The sequence below is a fragment of the Rosa chinensis genome, chromosome 3, assembly GCF_002994745.2.
Source record: "Rosa chinensis cultivar Old Blush chromosome 3, RchiOBHm-V2, whole genome shotgun sequence".
Lineage (NCBI taxonomy): Eukaryota > Viridiplantae > Streptophyta > Magnoliopsida > Rosales > Rosaceae > Rosa > Rosa chinensis.
Window position 1 is genome coordinate 27,233,910 of NC_037090.1, and position 14,531 is coordinate 27,248,440.

The following is a 14,531-nucleotide window of genomic DNA, read 5'->3' on the forward strand; positions in this document are numbered from 1 at the left end:
ATCGCATGCAGCTATGCTAATTCGTCTACGACCCACCGCCACTCAATCTACCTCTGCATTACAGCTAGTGACTGGGTACAAGTATCGTATTTACGCATCTTTGAGTATGCCATTTATGTGCCAATTGCGCCGCCACAGCGCTCTATGATGGGTCCTCACAGACGAATGGGCAACTACATTGGATTTGAGACTCCAACAATCGTCCGCCACTTCATGCCCTTGGTAGGCGATCTCCTTACCGCTAGATTTGCTGATGTCACTTTGATGATACAGTCTTCCCATCGTTAGGGGGAGATAAGAACACGGATGTTCAGCAGGAACGACAGGAATTGTCGTGGTCTGTCCCCACTATGTCTCATCTCGATCCCTACTAAAGTGACGAGATCACACAAATATGCTGCAAACATGCCTGCAAGGAATGGCATCCCTACGAGAGGACGTAGCGCCACCCTACATAGAGGTAGTCATGGCGCCAAAGCCAAAGAGAGTGGCACTCTGGCCCTGGCCCCAGCTACGATGCATGGGAGGCCCGTGGGTTTCGAAGGATACTTTGGCACATTGCAATCCTTTGATCATCGACACTCAAAATCCGTCTCATGAGTATCTTCCGGGTTATGGTTATCGTTGGGGGATGCCTCAATGTCAGAACCTATTCCTGAGAATATAGAGCTCTATGAAACTTACACTAGTGTACATGAGACGTGGGATAGAAACTCTATCATAATTGATGATGTAGTTGCGCATGAGTTTGTTGAGTCAGATGATATCGAACCACGCTCTGTTGATGAATGAATGCCAACGTAGAGAAATCCGGCCTAAATGGAAAGATGTGATCCAGGTTAAGTTGGATTCTCTAACGAAGAGGAAGGTTTTTGAGCCAGTGATGCCAACACCTCCCGACATAAAACCTATTGACTAATGGGTCTTCGTTAGAAAGCGTAGTGAGAAAAAGATATGGTAATCTCGCCTTATGGCGCAAGGCTTCTCATAAAACGTCCTAGAATCGACTACGATGAGGTATATTCTCTCGTAATGGATGTCATTGCACTCCACTACCCTGTCAGTTTGGTAGTTTCCGAATAACTGAACATGCAGCTTACAAATGTGGTCACTACGTATCTCTATAGGGATCTAGATACGGAATATACATGAAGGTTCATGGTGAACTTCATTTGCCCAAGTCAAGTAGCTCTAGACCACGGAGGGCGTTTACAAAGAGGTTGAAATGCTCACTAAACTAAAGTGACTACTTTATTGGGAAGGGATATGCCCACACGTTTCGGATTCTATCGCGGTTCATGTTGGACATGATCTTCATTAGAAGCCCTTAAAGAGTTAAGGGAAACCGCTGAACACTTGAAATCCGATTTTGAGATGAAGGATTATGGGAGAACACGATTATGTCTCGGTTTGGAACTTGAGCATCGTGTTGATAGATGCTTAGGCATTTTGACAAGTTCAAACTTTCAAGCACCCCCATGATCGTCCGTAGTCTTGATCCTGAAAAGGATCCTCTTCGTTCGAAGGATGATGACGAAGATGCGCTAGGGGCAGAAATGCCCTAGTTAAGTACAATAGGCGCATTATTGTACCTAGCTCAATGCACAAGACCGGACATCTCATTTACCATGAACTTGTTAGCTAAGATATAGCTCTGCGCCAACGCGACGCCATTAGATTGGTGTAAAAGATATCCTCCAGTACTTGAGATGTACGATTGATATGGGGTTGTTCTATCGCTACAGAGAGACGTTGGATTCAAACCCATCACACACCAAGAACGCCGCCAACACTGGCCTGCGTCCGTTATCCCCATCCCAAAACGACATGTGTTTTGGAAGGTTTTGCTGATATTGGGTATCTCTTTGACCCATACAAAGGTCATTCCCAAACTGGTTAATTGTTCATCATGGGTAAAGACAGTGATATCTTGGAGGTCTACAGAAATAGACCCTAGTCGCTATATCTTCGAACAATGCAGAGATCATTGCTCTTCACGAAGTGGTTCGTGAATGTATATGGATTGGATCCATAATTACGCATGTTCGAAAAGTTGTGGTTTGAAGTATACCACAAATGAGCCTACACAAATGAAGCAAGGCTACATCAAAAGCGACAACACCAAGGATAATAAGCAACAACAGACTCTCCTCAAGATCAAAGTGAACTAGGTTCGATCTGAGGACAATGTGGCAGACTTGTTTACTAAGTTATTGCCCAAATCCACGTTCGAGAAACATGTATCAAGAATTGGCTTGCGGAAATTATCTGAACTCCCATGATGGTAGTCATCAGGGGGAGACGCAGACATCAGGGGGAGATGTCTACATGTTCATCTCGAAACGTGAAGGGTGTGTTGTGCTCTTTTTCCCCTTCGACCGAGGTTATTTTTGTCCCACTGGGTTTTTGTTACTCAGCAAGGTTTTTAACGAGGCAACGAGAGAAGCACCGCGTTTGGGCAACACATGGGGGAGTGTTTAAGGAAATCTCTTTTCTGTGTTTGGCCCAAACTCTAGGTTACTTGACCTAGTGGTAATAGGGTTAAATTAGAAGGATCTAGATTCCTATTCAATGTACGATTACTTTCGTTGTATGATTGAGATTTTATGCATTGTAATCCTCTATATAAAGAGGCCCCTATTATCAATGAGAATACACAGCAATTTCCTCTCAATTTCTGATTCCCTAAAACATATATATAGAGAGAGAGAGAGGCAGAAAAAATAAAAAATAAAAAGAGAGAAAAATAAAAAAAATAAAAAGTGAGGGGTATAATAGTTATTTTATGAACTGTTGTGTGAGAATTAGAAAGATTAAGGACTAAACTGTTTAATTTTAAAATTTTAGACTAAACTGTTTTTCATGCAAAAGTATGAGGAGTAACGAGTATTTAGTCCTATATTTTAATACTACAAGAGCATCTTTAGTTGACTCTATCTTGACTCCTTAGCTATTTTGGAGAGCATGTTTAACTTTTTATCAATTTTAGCAGCTGCACCAGACTTCTAACTGGCTCTCAATTTTAACTTTTAGCTATCTCACTTCTAAATATATAGAGTGAGATGGGGCTCTCTATTATTTTTGTTAATTTAAAACATTCAGTTTTGTTTTGGTTACAATTTAAAAACATTCATTTTAAGTCATGCTATGTAATTTATAAATATATTTAAAATATTTGTTTTCATTCAATAAATAATAGAAATTCAAATCTAACTAAAATAGAGAGAGTTGATGCAGATATATTTTAAAAGTGTCTAGCCAAAATGAATTTTTAGTTACTTTGGCTAAAATTTGACTAAAAAATGGCTAGCATTGCTAAAGGTGCTCTAATACCTTTACTAAATAGTAGGTTAGAACATCTTTAGCAGACTCTCTACTTTTACTCCTTAGCTATTTTGGAAAGCATGTTTAGCTTTTTATATATTTTAGCTACTGCACCAGGCTCCTAAGTGGCTCTCCATTATAACTTTTAGCTATCTCGCTCCTATATTTAGATAGCGATATGAGACTCTATAATTTAAAACATTCATTTTGAGTTATTCTATGTAATTTATATATATATTTAAACTATTTAGTATTCATTTAAAAAATAATATAAATTCAAAACAAGCTAAAATAGAGAGCATTGATGCAGACGTATTTCTAAAGTGGCTAGCCAAAATGACTTTTTAGCTACTTTGGCTAAAATTTGACTCAAAAATAGCTAACATTTATAGGATTATGGGTAATGTGGATTTAGGCCTCGTTTGGTTCATGGAATTCCTTTGTCTTTCCCATTGGAAGGGAAATGAAATTTCCCAACAAGTTTCCATTCTGATGTTTGGTAACGTAAGAAACTTATCAGGAAAGTTGTTAAAAAATTTGTAAATACTGTAATAAAATAATATGTTGTGAGTAAGAAATGCAAGGAAAGAAGGGGGAAAGTGATTCCTTTGGGGTTTGGAAGGAACCACTTCCCCCCTTCTTTTTCCTTCCTTCAGGAAATGATTTCCTTTCCTTTTTCATCCCAAACGCAGCAAAGGAATAAGTTTCCTTTCTTGATGCTTGCTTTCCGTGAAGCATGTCCAACAAACTCATTACGTGGATTTAAAAGTTCAAATCTTCGTAATTTTTCTTCAGAAATTCCAATAGCTTCTTATTACATCTCTATAATTTATTATCCATAACTAAATATAGTAATATAAATTAAAATTTCAAATATGTAATCAAATAAGTAATGATGAAAACAAATATAATTTGAAGAGAGAAGAGTAAAAGCTTCCTGAAAAATGATTCCCTATAATTTTAATGTTTGCTGACTTGCTATATACATAGCGATTTTTGTTTTCTCTCTCTCTTTACTTTCTCTAAAATAGAGATAGGTATTGGGAAGCTGTTTGGAGCAAAAAAAAAAAAAAAAAAAGATATAGGGAAGTTGTTGGAGATGCTTTAACTCCTATTTTGAGTTTATACTCTGGGTTGTTAAGGAATAAATTCCTAATTTTTAGGTGGGGCTTACTTGCATTTCAATTACCTTTTGTGTTATTAAATGCAGGAGAAACACATTTTGGAATCGATTCTCTTATTTCAGTAAACATTCAAAGTAAGTATACGTGTCAAAAATTTATCTCTTCTTGGTGAAGTTTGTTAAACTTGGAAGAAGCTATTTCTCGCACTCTTTAGTAGATCTAGTACAACATGTTATGTCTATTTTTTGTGTTGCCGAGTTGGCATGAAGTCCTTTATATTAGTTTCATTGCTTGTTGGTTGTGGTGTTGTAGGAATTTGAAAGGACATGGGGAGAAGTTTTATAGTGCAAATGAAGACTTCAAATTAGCTTGTGGTTAGCTCAAGTGGTGGGGGGTTTGGAAATTGGATTAGGATTAGGTTAGATTAGGGGTTCAAACTCCTCCAATTTAATAAAAAATATTCCAAGATTTGATATCATTTTATTTAAAACAAACAAACGAACGAATGAAGTAGAGTTATCTTTGGTAATGATGTTTATTCGTAATAGAGTTATCTTTCCAGTATGTCACCACAATTATAAAGCGAATGGAGCAGCCAGTAGAGCACTCTTCACTAGTTAGTGCTTGTTAGAATACAGTGTTTTAGTTGAGACTCTTGTTATTATCTCAGGAAGTTCTCTTGATGCATATTGTAATTTGGAGTTTAGGCACCATGTCTCTCCCATGTATTTTGCGGTTTCATTAATCAGGGCTTGAGAGCAGCCACACCGACTTTTATTCAAAAAAAAAAAAAAACCACAAACAAACAAACAAATTAGCTTGTGATTAGCATAATGAATTTATAGCAATGTTAATACTCATCCAGCAGAAATTGAAACTCAACATTTGAAGGGCCATCTCTCCTTGTCTGAAACTGAATTTTGACAATGCAATAGACTAGTGGTGATTTGAAATATTGCTGGAGGCTTAATGGTGCATTGACTATTCCTTATCAGGGAGTAATTGCTACCACGAGTAGTACATGCACTTGCTCTTATATATACATAGCCTAAACTTTGCTCTTATATAGTTTTGGATTCTCAGAAAGTCTCAACTCAGGCCCGGCCTTGCCCAAGGGCAGCTTTGGTGACAACCCAGGGCCCAAGGGAAGGTAGGGCACAATTTTTTTGAATATACGGTCATATATACATATATATATATATATGTATGTATTGATATATTTATATATAAATAGCAATAGAGATATTTGATTGACACATCTCTATTTGTTCAATACACATCGCTTAATTTTTTTTGGCCACATTCTCTCCCAATATTTCATTCTCTACCCTTCCCCCTCTTTCTTCGATCTCTTTCGTTTTATTTCAACCATTTTCTCTCTCTTCTCCATCTGCAAGACTGCAACTACAACAAAGCTCCTCTCTATTCTCTTTTTGATAAAACAATTCTAAGTTATTTCTTTTTTTTTTTGACTGAAAAAAAATTATTGGTTATAGAACTAAGAACAATGATCCGGTGATTTTGATGAAAATATAAAAGAAATCCTCAGTATTTGGCATTAACAATTCAATGACCAGTCAATCATCTTGAAAAATTGCAAGAAGCTCCCCAGTTACCAATGGTTATTGTATATATGATAAGCCCAACTATCAATCACAAATAAATATAGTAGTAGCAACTTGGTGTTAAGGGACCAAAAGTAATTCCGTTAAAACCACTTGAAAGATAACTTGAGCTTGAATTTTCTTCACATTTGCCGTAGATCAGAGGTATGAGAAGGATTTTTTTTTTTTTGATTAAAAGCTAAAATGAGGGATAAATCAGGAATTTAAAATTTTCCAAAAAATGTGGAATGTGTATTTAGAAATTTGGGATGTGTGAATAAAATTTCTCATAGCAATATCTGCTAGGGAACGTAAAAAAAAAAAAAAATTATTTCAGAATTCTAGACGACACTAGCTACGTATTTTCTTCTTCTTCGAGTCATTGAGAACTGTAAAAAGTCATGCATCATTATAGCAGAGTCTTTCACTATCTTCAAAACTTTGAAATCAAACAAGTTTCTCATTAAATTTGGGGATTTTATGGTTACTAAACCCCTCAATTCACTTGCATCATTTGTGATTTTCAATCTTTCTCCTATCTGCTTTTCATCTCCCAATAATCTTTCTCCTCTCTATTTTTTTGTTCTCTACAGTGAGTAGACATATTTTTTGACATTCCATGATATAGGTTGAGGTATAGATCAAAATAGATATTGGGTGTTCTTTATTTTTGAAATTTTAGATATTAGAAATTTTGTTGCTTGTTTTTTGTGGTTCGTTGATTATTCTAAAAACTTGTTATTAATTTGTAATTTTTTGAGGTCGAATTAATCTCATAATCATCAATAATAAAAAATCTCAGGACTGGCCCTGAGCACCAAAAAAAAATTTCACCCTGGGAATCAAGAACCTCAGGATCGGCCCTGTCTCAACTAGAAATTGAAGGTGATGCCTTTACTATGATTAAGATATTTTGTGATTGTAGGGATCGATGATAATAGTTTGGAGGGAGATGTACTTGATAATGTGAGGCAGCTGCTGTTAACTACACTCAACAATGATAAAGACAAATTATCCAGTATCAAAATGGTGTTTGTATGTCATTGTGCGAATGGTTGACTGCATCATACCTGTAATAGAGTGATCAGCTAAAGTCTCTGGCCTGCTTGAAATAGAAGCCTCCTACTATACTGGGATAAAGCCTCACCCATGAGATTCGGCCCAAGATCTCAGTTGGGATTGGTTGGCCCATATTTGATGCTTGGATCTCAATTATTGTCGAGGATGTTTTGCCATCCTCATGCATGACTTAATGTATGGTTTGCTTGAGGGTGTTAGGTTCTCTTTTGGAGCCATCCTCATGCCTCATTTGACAACCTGAAATTTGTTCATGTACATAAATGCTATACTTTATTGGACTAAATTCTTGTTACACTCGGAACTTTAGTGTGTAAATCATTTTAGTCCTTACACTTTTAATTTCATCAAAGGCATCCGTGAACTCTTATTTTTTCAAATAGATAGACAATAAATTGAACTTTGACATTCTCAAATTTCCAACAAAACTTATGACACCATTTTCAGAATTCATATAAGATAGCTATGCCATTGTGAAATCGCTCATTCGTATAAGTTTTTCCTCACAATAAATCTGCAAGACATTTTGGTTAGTTATTTGGCACTTGAAATGAAATCCAAATGGCTTGAGATTTTAGGTACCATTTTCTTTAGACATGTTCTCTATAGTAGAGTGTGTTCATAGGTCAAATAGATAGCTTTCAGACTATGTGCTTATGCATTCAAACACATGAACTATACTTGGATATTTACTTGTTATGCAGGGAAATGTATCTATGTTATAGCTTGAAATCCAGGTAGAGGGATCTAAGAAACCTCTACTCAATTGTATTGTATGCATATATGTTGCTTGATATGCTATTTTGGAATGGATGAATAGTTGATGCAATTACATTCTAAAGTATATATTATCAATTAATGCATATGAAGTATAAGGGAGGCAATGATGATTCGTATGATGTTATTGGTGTTGAAAAGTTTGGAATTTATCTTTTTTTTTTTTTTTAATAAAGGGCAGGTGCGGCTACCCTCAAGCCTTGATTAATGAAACTATAGAATACAAGGAGAAACATTATATCTGGAGTCTCTACAAAATAAATGTATTCTAATAGGCACCAAGTAGCAAAAAGTGCTCTACTGGCTACTCCATTTGCTTTGACATAACGGAAAGATAACTCGACTACGGCGAAGCATAATTACCAATATCACAGCTTTCCTACTATGTCGCAGGAAAATAAGACCGACGACACTTAGTTTCATCCTGCCACTACGAGGTTACGACCATTTAACCAGAATGGATCATCGCCTCTCTAGGTCAGACAAGGCACTAAGAGTGCACACACAGGCATTTAACCTGACTAGCCCTACACGATACATGCAAGGACTTATTGCACGCCAACAGCGCGACAAAACTAAATAACTTAAGTAAAGAAAATAAAAACAACAATAAAATAAATAGGCCAGGTTAGGACCGAAAGGAGGGCCCAAGCCCAATCTTTAACCCAGAAACCAGGAAGACCAATAGTCGCTGGCCACGCCTTGCCCAGCCTCCTTACGGCCATCGCCGACATACCACCCTAGCCTTCAAGCCTCCCCTCCACTTTCGCCGAACTGCCACAATCATCACTCCGATATCCCCACCACGCTAAGGGTAACCGCCGCTTCCAATCACACAGATCCCTATATCGGATCAATGCAGTTTAGAACCTGAAGGGCAATCCAGAGCAGACCCTTTCGATCCAGTCCAACCTATGCCGCCACAGACTCAAGACCGCTAGGAAACCTCCGATCTCGTAGCACCGATCCAGACTTCCTCCGATCTCGCACCGCTGATCCAGACGGCCTCCAATCACGCAGCGTCAATCCAATCCGCTGACAATTCCCGCGAGGTCATAGCCAAAATGCAGCTCTCGACTCAGTCTTCCCCTCCTAGACAGCCACTACGAACACACCAAACTCACACAAAGCCAACAAGGCCTGGTCGACGATGGTGAAAGGGCTCGCTGCCAGACAGGGAGGAGAACTCTCACTTTTTCACAGGCACGTGCAAGCGCGTTGTTTTTTCCCATGTAATTTCTTCATTTGGAATTTATCTTTTGCATAGTTGAGTCCATAACCTCAGCAGTTACTAGATCCCAAGTAAACCCATTATTATTGCGCAATTAGTATAGGATATTACAAAAGGTAATTCGGGACAGGCGAAAGGGAAATGGAAAAAATGACTACAAAAGGGCTTAGGGTGCTTTATGCATATAGTTCAATATTCAGGGTCACCTTCGTGGTAAACTATATGGTATGTGACATGTAAGCTCAGTATATTCTGCTATGTGGATTATTAGGAATAGAAAGGGCATTCATGCATATCATATGATCATTGTTTGATTATCTTTTGTTTGAAGAGGAATAATTTCCTAATAGGCTTCATGCTCACCCCTAACATTTTGCAGGTTTTAGACATGTGATCTAAGAAAGTTAGTGATTGAAAATTAGAATTGGTTAGAGTTTTTAAATATGTAAGATCATTGTTCAAGAGTTTGGATACTCTTATTGAAAGTAAGTTGTACGAATCGAGGTCAGTGGTGTTAGCTCAATGGTTAGAGCACCTACTACCTAAGATCGAGGTCATGGGTTTGAGTCACCATAGGGGTAGAAGTGAAATCCTTTGATCCTCTTTGAATGTGAAAGAAAAAAAATAGTTGTATGGATTATTATATTGAAATGAAAAGTTGATTCCATTAAGAAAGTGTAGATTTTACTTTATTTATATATTTTTAATATTTTTACTCACACCTCAAATTTTGTGAAAATGTACGTTAAAAAAATTTATGATCCGAATCCAAGGCGTGACACCTCAAGGTAAGCTTTTGAATGAATTTTAGATCCTTAATGTGAGTCCATTGTTAGGCACCTTCAATGATTGTTTCGTTGTTGGCCATAGAAAGACGTTGTTTAGCTAGTTGGGGTGATCAAGTTTTTAGAAGGATTAAATATTGTTTACTCCCTATACTTATAGGGTTTCATCGTTTCAGTCCCTGACCTTCGAATTTCACCTAAAAAGTCACTGAACTCTCAATTTCCTCCCAATTGGTCCCTGCCGTCAAAATTTTCTGTTAAAGTTGCCGAAAATGTCTATTATGCTCTCACTTACTTTTTTTTTTTTAAATTTATTTTTGGATTAAATTCAGTTTACCCCCCCTGAGGTTTGGGGGTATTTTCATGTTAGTCCTTGTCCTCTCAATTTCATCAGTTTACCCCCTGAGATTAACAATTCCAGTCACCCGTGTCCAATTCCTCTGGCTCCGTCCAAATTGGACGTTAAATCAGACCAAGGAGGGCTAAATCGGTCATTTTAGCACGATTGGCTCCAAAATTTAAAAATTTAGGCATAAATATATAACCACATATTATAATAAGGATAATGTAACAAAGCAAAAGTTGACTAAGAGCAAAAAGTTTGTTAACCAAGTTGCAATGGGACTTAGCTCTAATCATCTTCTCAAAAGATTAGAGCTAGCAACCAAGTTACATAGCTCAAGGTTGCGCAAAAGACTGCAACATAAACCAAATACGATAAAGTTTAGGGCATGCTAATAAGACAACATACAGTACATAAGCCTATTTTTTCCCTTCCTTTTCCTTGATTCTGATAGATGACCTACTTGGGGCTGCTTGCTTAGAAGACGATGAAGGCTTGGGAGGAGGATTTGACATTGCTGGCTGAGGAGCTTGAGTAGGAGCAGGTTTCGGGGTTGTTGATGTTCTTGCAGGTCTACCCTTTGTCTTCCCTGAAGCATTTGATGCTCTTGCTATTGTTGCCTTCTTTTCATCTCTCTTTTTCTACAAATATGAGGTAGCAACACACCATTTAAAACAGCAACAAAGTCGCAACAAACCACACAATCAATGCAATGAATAAAACATTACCTTAAGCTTATCTGCCCTAAGTTGTACCTTCTTCCTCAGGTCATTCTTTGTCAATGGCTCCTTTCTCTTAGTATTGGTCTAATGCACACAAGTACACTAATAAGTTCACATAAATACACATGAATCAAAAAAATTCCAGAATGTATAAAATTCATACCTGAGTTCCGGATGTTGATTCATCTAACTTCCTCTTCTTGTCACTGGTTGTTGAGGTCTTGTTCTTGGGTGGCAAGTGTCTTTGACAAGTCTTGACATTGTGGCCAACTTCATGATAGTTGCTACACTTGAGAGATCTCTGCACCTTGCCAAGCTTTATACCTCCAATTTCTGCCTTCTCAGCTGCACTCTTGATCCTCTTTGTTCTTGGTCTCCCCGGCTGCCTTGTGTATTGGGGGGGAAGAATTGGAGGTTCAGCACTCTTTGACCACAGATCCATACCATTAACAGGTTTGATTGTGTTGTTGTAAGTAGCCATGTATGTCTTCTTTAGGTAGCAATGATCTACAAAGTCCTCAGGGGCTTGCCTCATGTAATTGATGGCTGCAATAGCATGTTTACATGGGATGCCAGTTAAATCCCATCTTCTGCATGCACAAGTGTTTGCTTGAAGGTTGACCACGTATTTGCTGCCCCCTATGCTCTCAACCTCAATTTCAGGTCCACCCGATCCACTAGGAATGCAATCTGTTGCAGCTTTGACCTTGTTCTTCTCTAAGAGCTCCCTCGGTTTGGGGCAGATTGTATCTTCTAATCTTTGCATCTTTTCCCTCCTCATATGGATCCTCCTCATGAGCTTAACCCTTATTTCTTCAAAACAGCTTACAATTGGCTTTGATCTTGCTGGTACTATAAAAGCGTTGAAGCTCTCGGACAAGTTATTCAACAGGATGTCACACTTAAGGTGAGTGCTATAGTATGCCCTAGACCAGTGCTTCGATGGCCTTTCAGGATCTACGTACAAACAAAATTGAAAATGGTAGGATAACATTAATGTCAATGCTAGGAAAAAGTGCGTAAACTTTAAAAATAGAAACTTTGTGAAACAAGTTTACTCACGTGATAGCCAATCATATGCCAATGGATCCAGTTGTTTCATCAGGACCATTTCCTTGATAAAATAGTTCTCGATAGTTGACTTTGCACATGCCCAAAGCTGGTCCTTTAACACCTTGCCCGGAAACAACTTGTTGAAGTTTGTCCATAAGTGTCGAACACAAAATCTGTGTTCTGCAAGTGGCATGACTTTAGCAAAAGCTGGTAACAATCCTTTTTGTTTATCCGATATGAAGGTCCACCCGGCTCCTTCATCCCTTATGTTTAGATCCTTCACTAAAAGGTCCAGAAACCATTCCCAGCTATCTTTACTCTCCATTTCTACCATAGCATATGACAAAACCCAAGTTGTGTTGTTTGCATCTAATCCCACAGCAGTTAATAGCTGACCCCCATAACAGCTCTTCAAATGGCAACCATCTAGCCCAAGTATTGACCTACATCTAGCTCTGAAACCCATCTTTAGTGCTCCCAAACACACATACATTCTCTTGAACACAGGTAATTGCTCTTCATCCAAGAAGTCACACTTGATGTCTATGGTTGTGTTTGGGTCCACTCTTTTAAGCTCAGCTGCATAGTCTCTTATTCTTGCATATTGATCTTTGATGGAGGCTTCTAGAAGCTGCAAGGCTGCCTTCTTTGCTCTATAAGCCTGCTGAGTTGACACTCTTGCCTTGACAGTGGCTGCCATTGCTCGTGCAAGTGATTCTGTAAAAAAAAAAAAAAAACTGCAATAAGAAAAACACTCTAGTACAAAATGATAGGAACTAAATAAAAATCAGTAAACTTGTATACCTAACCCCCAATTTGGGTTGAGCTTAATCTGCTCAGCAAATTTCTCTGTCAAGTAAGGTGTCCTAATCATGCTGTTTGCATACACTCTAGCACAAGTGTGTTCTGGATTATAGGTCTTGATCTGCAAAGTGTCCTCGTGCTGCATTCTAGAGGCATATAACTCGAAAGGGCAATTTTCAGCTTTACAGATCACCCTAATTCTTAATCTGTCACTCTTCACAAACACAGCTTCCCACCCTCTCTGAATTGCTCTCTCTCTAATGGCAGCTCTCAAAATCTTTGCAGTTGCAAACTTCATGCCTTTGCAAAAATGAGGGTTGACCATATCAGTTTTAGGGTTGAACTCTGGGAATCCATCCCCTTCTTCCTCTCCATCTGAGTCAGCTTCTTTCCCAATGCATTCCTCATCAGAATCTATTGCTCCATACATTGGTTCATTGTCCTCATCTTGCATACCTCCCTCATTATCCATATTTGCAGCATTGGACCCTCCACCAACTCCTCCAATCCACTCACCCATATCATTAAACTCTGTTTCCATGTCACCCATCCAATCATCATCTACACCATACTCATTATAGTCTTCATTGTCAAACTCAGGATCATAGTCTTCATCTTCTGAACTGTCCTCATATAGCAAACCTTCAGAATCATTGGAATCATAAGCACCACCATCCTCTTCATTAGGTACACTAGATCTGGAGCTCCTTGTTTCATAGGTGGACACATTAACATCCACAAGGTTGTCTAGGTCAGCAAACATGGTGGCATCAGGTCCTTCATCCACCATTTTTTTCTTACCTTTGTCTTTAGGATCAAGCACTCCCACTTGGCTAGCTTGAGTAGGCACAGTTGGATGCCATTCCAACTCCCTTATCACAATTCCAGAAGCCTTCTTTGCTGTCATACTCGGGACATCTTTCCTCGGTGAATCTGGAAGTTGCGTTATCACTACCCCTGGCTTCCTCCTCGGTGAATCCGGTAATTCTTCGATAACAACACCACATGAACCAGCTTGACTATAAGCAAAATCATGGAACTCATCTTCTTCATACATAAACAGCTCATCATCCTCATCATCATCTATCTCTTCATAGTCCCTCTTAAGCTCCCAATGATCCAAGTATATAATAACAAGCCTAATTTGTGGAACACACAAGCACATTGTAATAGCATCAAGATCAGTGGAAAGCTTTGTTAAAGCTTCATCCTCAGTCCCAACCTTATACCAATAATCTATCCTCTTTCCACTATAGTCTTGGTTCAACCCCCTAACCATACCTTCAACTTCCACAAGTGACATCTTGTCCTTATCAACATAGTCATAATAGGACACCTTCCCACCTATATATTGGTTCTCCTTAAAATAACCCCCATGGTACATCTTCACGGTAAAATAATCCGAGTGACCTGCATTTGAAAAAAAAATAAAAAAATCAAAGCTCTGTCAAAATAAAGATCCCAAAAGTAATGCACAGAGCAAAGTCTCATGAATGAAAAAGTCAAACACAAAGAACACCAAGACAAACCCTGAAGGACCACACCAGCAACATACCATAAAGGACTACAACAGCAACATTCTTTACAGCTAGGAGCCTAGGACCACCTCTTCTAACAACAAAGAATTTTACAACTAGGACCACGTCTTCTAAAAGCAACGTTCTTTACAATATAATAGGACTACAAC

At 38.3% G+C, this 14,531-nt stretch overlaps 1 protein-coding gene across 1 annotated transcript; it reads right to left on the bottom strand.

Annotated features, from left to right (window-relative positions):
• Positions 1 to 10,504: 10,504 nt before the first annotated feature.
• Positions 10,505 to 14,531, bottom strand: LOC112194869. The gene is made up of 6 exons (XM_040517126.1): positions 14,400 to 14,531; positions 12,845 to 14,254; positions 12,050 to 12,757; positions 11,151 to 11,944; positions 10,994 to 11,071; positions 10,505 to 10,906 (listed from the first exon to the last, which is right to left on the bottom strand). Exons 2-6 carry the CDS (start codon positions 14,226 to 14,228, stop codon positions 10,685 to 10,687), a joined length of 3,186 nt encoding a protein of 1,061 aa, XP_040373060.1. The 5' UTR covers positions 14,229 to 14,254; positions 14,400 to 14,531; the 3' UTR covers positions 10,505 to 10,684.

Excerpts from the sequence above, each read along its gene's own strand:
- LOC112194869 (XM_040517126.1), bottom strand. The coding sequence starts at position 14,228 with ATGTACCATGGGGGTTATTTTAAGGAGAACCAATATATAGGTGGGAAG. Across the intron at positions 11,072-11,150 it reads AATCAACATCCGGAACTCAG|ACCAATACTAAGAGAAAGGA; the intron begins GTATGAATTTTA and ends TGTGTGCATTAG. Across the intron at positions 10,907-10,993 it reads TTAGGGCAGATAAGCTTAAG|AAAAAGAGAGATGAAAAGAA; the intron begins GTAATGTTTTAT and ends TCATATTTGTAG.